Source organism: Neomonachus schauinslandi, chromosome 3, assembly GCF_002201575.2.
Source record: "Neomonachus schauinslandi chromosome 3, ASM220157v2, whole genome shotgun sequence".
NCBI classification, from domain to species: Eukaryota; Metazoa; Chordata; class Mammalia; order Carnivora; family Phocidae; genus Neomonachus; species Neomonachus schauinslandi.
The window spans coordinates 18,969,241-18,975,243 of record NC_058405.1 but is presented as its reverse complement, the minus strand read 5'-3'; the positions used below and the strand labels follow the sequence as shown (position 1 = coordinate 18,975,243).

Here is a 6,003-nt window from a genome sequence, read left to right as displayed (position 1 = left end):
GGTGAGATGGTCGTGAATACGACAGTGAGCATCTGCCTCCTCACAGCCCAAGGCCCTGGAAATTCACAGCAATCTGATTATACCATCTGTAAGCATGGGAACTGTTTTTAAGTGTCTTAATTTGCCATTTATCAAATTTATTCTGTTTTGTCATTAGTATCTTTTTCCATAATAATAACACATGAAAGTCTAGAGAGTCTGGAATTTTCTTTGTGGGAAGATTTTTGGCTAGCTAATTCAGGCTCCCTCTTAGATTTGCGAAGTTGTATCTTTTCTAAGACCTTGCGCGTTTTATCTAAGTGTTCCCATGTGTAGATCTAACGGTTGTTCATAAATTCTTAACACATGATTTTTTTAGTTAATCTCTTAATTTCCAAAGATATGGAAATATTCTACTTAATTTCATTATTGACTGCTAATTAAATTCTAGGTTAATCATATAGGGATCGTGATAGGAGTCCTTCAAAACGTGAAAACTTGGGGCTCCTGGGTGGCTCAGTTGGTTAAGCATCTGCCTTTGGCTCAGGTCATGATCCCAGCGTCCTGGGATCGAGCCCCGCATTGGGCTCTCTACTCAGCGGGCAGTCTGCTTCTCCCTCTCCATCTGCCTCTCCTCCAGCTTGTACAATCTCTTGCTCGCTCACTCTCTGTCTCTCAAATAAATAAATAAAACCTTAAAAAAAAGAAAAACGTGAAAACTTGCATTATGATCAAGTTCTGTTTGGTCGACTTTGGTAAATGTCCTATGTGTGTCTGAAAAGGTGTATTCTATCCTTACCTGTCGTGGTGTTCTATTTGTATCCATTAATGATAGAATTTGTGATTTGTTCATCTCATCCTATAAACCTCCTATATTCTTAACTGACTTTGTTTACTTTCTATCAATTTCTGAAGATATTTGTTAAATTCTACTAGCATGATTGTGGATTTCTCAGTGTCCCCTTCTTTTCTGTATTTTTTTTTTGTATTTTAGGACTATATATATATATATATATGTATATGCATATATATTTATAAAATTTATATTATATATAACATATATAATTATATATTTATATAATAATATATTTTATATTATATATTTACATATATATTTATATATATGACAGTGTGTGTATGTATATACATATACATTTATAAAATATATATATATATTTTACTTTTGACAAATTTATTTAATCTAGTGTGGTAGAAAAGGTACCGCACCAATAAATGTATCCTTATAATTTAAATGTCATTACCTGGCTTTGTTCTTTGGAAGAAACAACTTCTTTAAAGAGTTTCACTGGCTTTACAAAAATCTTAAACAACACAAAGGAAAACTTTTTAAATTGTTTTTTTACAATGAAAACATACATGCCTATGTGTATACACAACCCCTCCATTAAAATAATTTTTATTTTTAGATACTCACATACAAATTTAAAATCATTTTACATTCCTAAGAAATTGAAACTGTTAGGACTATAAAGTGACCATTCTTATCTCTGGTAATGCTGTGGGTCTTAAATTCTATTTTGTGTGATATTCAAATAGATTTTCTAGTTTTGTTTTAGATTTTATGTGCATGGTTGCCTTTTTCACCCTTTCGCTTTTAATTTTTATATAGCCTTGTAGTGTAGATGTGTCTTCCACAATGTTTTTCATTTGAATGATATTACTTAACAATTTTTTTTGTCTAAATTGGGTCAATTAGACAATTGACATTTAATATAATTATTGATTTATTTGTATTTAAGTCTATCAGCTTATTTAAGCTAATTGCCCAGCTTTTTAAATGTTTCTTTTTCAAGGCTATCCTTTCTTCTTTTGGAAGGAAGATCAATAATGATAGCACTGGATTAAAATAGTAAATATTAAAATACACGACAACACTAATGCATACACTGAGATGAGAATAAGTGTGATGTCCTTGTATTATCCAGGAGGAGACTAAACATTAGAAAAATTAAAGATGCATGTTATGATTTATAAGTAAACTGATAAAAGGAATGAAGTACATAACTTTCAAACAATTAGAGGGAAAACATGGAAAGATGAAATATGTTAATCAGTCCACCTTTATTGTTCTTTACCTCTTTGTGAAACTTGTTCCTTCATGATTCAGGAAAACCTCCCATCCACTTAACTTCTCTCTCTGCAAAGGATGCTCTGAGTAATTTTTTCTGATCTTTTTTCTACCTAATTCTCTTCCAGCTGTCTGTAAGTTAAGCCCATTTATTGAGTCTTCAATATTGGTTATTGTAATTTTTATTTCTAGAAGTTATATTTCATGCTTTTATAAATCTCCTTGGTCAGTTTTTCATACTTCTGTGTTCTCTTCAACTATATACAAATTTGTCTTTTACTTCTTTGAACCTAAAAAGAATATTTGTTTCCTAATCCATGGTTGATATATTTCCAATATATTAAGTATTTTGGGGTGTATTTCAGTTTTCAATTTTTTTCTTCCAGTTCTCTCCCTCTACCTCTTTCTATGTATGTATATTTTTGACTGGTACTGCTTAATGTGCTTCAAAAAATTGTGAGGAATCTTTGATACCTAGAACAAAAGTGATGTTTTTCAGATAAAATTTCTATTCGTTTTTACCAAAAATTTATGGAAACTACAAGTCTGGATCTTTTTCAGAATAACTTCATGGACCCACTCCAAGATTTTTTAACTACCCAGCTGATGTGAATTTGTGCTGCACAACTACTAAGAACCATCTAATTGTGATTAGTTCATAGGGACCTGTTCTCACCTCTGAACTGCTGAGCACAAAGGCAACATTTTTGTGCTGGGTGAGGGGTCTTATTGTTGTTCAGCTCTTTCTGAAAACTTTTGGATATAGATCAGTCTGGAGTGTCAAAGATTAGCAAACACTGGCCACAGACCAATTGGCTTCAACAGTAATAAAGATGACATTTTGATCTCTTAGCTTTCTCCTGAGTTATTTCTCTTTTTTTTCCAAAGATTTTATTTATTTGAGGGAGAGCGAGAGAGAGAGAGAGAGACAGCAGGAACAGGGGCAGAGGGAGAGGGAGATGCAGGTTCCCCGCTGAGCTGGGAGCTCTGTGTGGGACTCCATCCCTAGACCCTGGGATCATGACCCAAGCTGAAGGCAGACACTTGAGGCACCCAGGGGCCCCTATTTCTCATTTTAGACAGGAAAGAAAGTATATACTTCCTCTTTTCTGTCATTTGTTTCTCTTTGTTTTTTAAATGAGCTGTCCTTATTTAAGAGAATGACATTTTAGACGTGACATGCAGGCAAACATCTCTGGGAGAATATGATTTAGTTATTAGTCGACACTAAAATAGGTATAATTCACATTATTTCTGCCTTTTATTAACATCATCCTTGTACTCATTGGACTTTATTGAGTGTCTACTGTCTGCCATTACTACTCAAAATGTGACTTTTATCACTTAGGAACTTGTTAGAAATATTGAGTGATTAGGTCAGTTTCAATTATTTTTTAAATCAAAATGGATATTGAAGTGTAATTTTAGGTCATGGTGAATATGCTCTAAATCTCAAGAATAAATGTATTATCAAGTAAGACAAGGAATAAAAGTATTATGATCCAAAATTTTATAGGAAATCTAATATGCATTTCTTAGACATTTTTGTTATCATTCAAAAATATTTTGTTTTGAAAAGAAAAACACTGAGAAGTCACTTAAATCAAAGTTGAGCTCCAGCAAGGACATCTAAAATTACTGTGTGACGACAAACGAAATCTTCACATTACTATTTAAATGTGTAACATTTTTGAGTCTTATAATCTCAGTATTAGTTTGTGATAGAAGTATTATTAGGAGTACATAAAAGGATTTCCTCAAAACTTATTTTTAAAAGAGTATGGAGCACTTCATAAACTTTTGGATAAATGGAAAACTCAATGAACAAAGGGTTATCCAAACATAAATTCTGCTGAAAACAACTGCAAGACCTAATTTTAAAGCATTCTGTAACATAATTGAAGCAGTAATTACCTGACTTCAGGATGAACAGTAGGAGGCATTCTTTTTTTTTCTCAGCATATCACATAATTTTTACCTAAGAAAATACACCCTTTACATTTCTAACAACAATTTTGATGGATAGGAACAAGAAGCATTTGCACTATAATTTTTCGGTGCATTATAATAAAGCGAATGTTTTCTAAATGTCATAGTTTAAATTTCATGGGGCGTGAAATCTCCTTTGAAATGAAATTTAAAGCCTTTTTCAAATAAGAAGATTAATCTTACAGTCAAAAACACTTTATATTCCCAGACATTATTAACCTTGGAGTACTGCCTGCAAGATGATAATACTTTCTGACATATTAAGATTAAATTTGTCTTTATATAATTATGTTAAAGAATACATTTAAAATAGATCAGATTGCAAGAGAAGTGGTAAGTGTGTGCAATAGCAGGATTTCCATTTACTAATAATAAATTTAACTATTATCATTTATATGGTAATGTTAACACATATTTGAACAGATCGCCTCTAAAGGAAACTATTTTGGGATTAATCATGGCACTTAATGTCAAAAATGGTAACATTGAATAATAATCTAAAAAAGAGTTGACATTAACTTCCCGTACTACTTATAAATATGAAAAAGCACATAATTATTTTTTATTGATAAAGTGTAAAATTATTTTCATCTAAGCAAGAGCTATTTTAGTACATCCCAAAGTATTTTAAAACATAGTTTAAAAATACATTAGTTATACCTTTGAAGAGCTAGCTTCCATAGTTTGTTTATAATGACAATGGGATGTACCTGAAATTTTTTGAAAGAAGAATGCACAGTGACTGGCCATTTTTCTGAGACCTAGGCTGTCTGTCAATGCCAAAAACCATTTCAAATATGAAAGGCAGTGACGCAATCATGTTTTTATCTGCTTCTAGGCCTGGAAATCTTAATGACAATATAAAGTATTATGTATCTTTTACAATTTTTAATCCTTCATAATAAGACTAACAGCAATGTCCATTTTCATGAACCTAATGTGTTTTTTTGTTTTTGTTTTGTTTTGTTTTGTTTTTGCTTTAAATATTTTTGGGGGGGAAAGGACACCACACTTCTACTCAATTGAGAGAAACATTTTTACAGTCTTGAGGTCTTTTATTTTCTTTACATTTATCATGCCATGAATTCATAGGGAATGGGTTCCAGCAGTTCGGGCTCCTTTCCATTAGTTCTCACAAAGTGTGCTTCTCTGGGTGGGGCAGGCTGGCGCTTCAGTTGAACCCAAGTACCTTTCTCTTCCTTCTTTTTCTGGTCATTTTCCTTCACACGCTTCAGGAAGCTGTCTTGGCTTTTTGAGTGTCTAATATGCTCAATGCGTACATTAATTCTCTTGGCAAGAATCTTGCCCTTAACTTGTTTGTTTACAACAATGCCAACAGCATGCTGAGTAACATTGTAGACTCTTCCAGTTTCGCCATGGTAACATTTGTGGAGCATTCCTTTTTGAACAGTGCCCATTCCCTTGATGTCCACAATATCACCTTTTTTATAGATTCGCATGTATGTGGCCAAAGGAACAACTCCATGTTTTCTAAAAGGTCTAGAGAACGTATAGCGAGTACCTCTCCTCTTTCCCTTTGTGTTGGTCATTTTGGCGAATTACTGGAAGATGGCGGTTCCGGAACCTAATGTTTTAAAACGTGACCACAGGGCGCCTGGGTGGGTCAGTCAGTTAAGCATCTGCCTTCAGCTCAGGTCATGATCCCAGGGTCCTGGGATCGAGCCCCACATCGGGCTCCTTGCTCTGCGGGAGGCCTGTTTCTCCCTCTCCCACCCCCCCTGCTTGTGTTCCCTCTCTCGCGCTGTCTCTGTCAAATAAATAAAATCTTAAAAAAAAAAAAAAATGACCACAGATAACAGATTAGATGAAAAATTAGATGAAGAAAAGTAATAAGGACTAGGTCACTTCATACTCTGTGAACGGGAAAACTCAGCCTCTTCCAGGTTGATAACGATGATTGTTGACTTCCACCCCTCTCCTCAGGG

The 6,003-nt window shown here is 33.6% G+C and overlaps 1 protein-coding gene across 1 annotated transcript; it reads right to left on the bottom strand.

Annotated features, from left to right (window-relative positions):
- Positions 1–5,120: 5,120 nt before the first annotated feature.
- LOC110585886 (60S ribosomal protein L21-like) lies at positions 5,121–5,610 on the bottom strand. The gene has a single exon (XM_044913146.1). It carries the CDS (start codon positions 5,605–5,607, stop codon positions 5,131–5,133), a length of 477 nt encoding a protein of 158 aa, XP_044769081.1. The 5' UTR covers positions 5,608–5,610; the 3' UTR covers positions 5,121–5,130.
- Between the last annotated feature and the right edge of the window lie 393 nt (positions 5,611–6,003).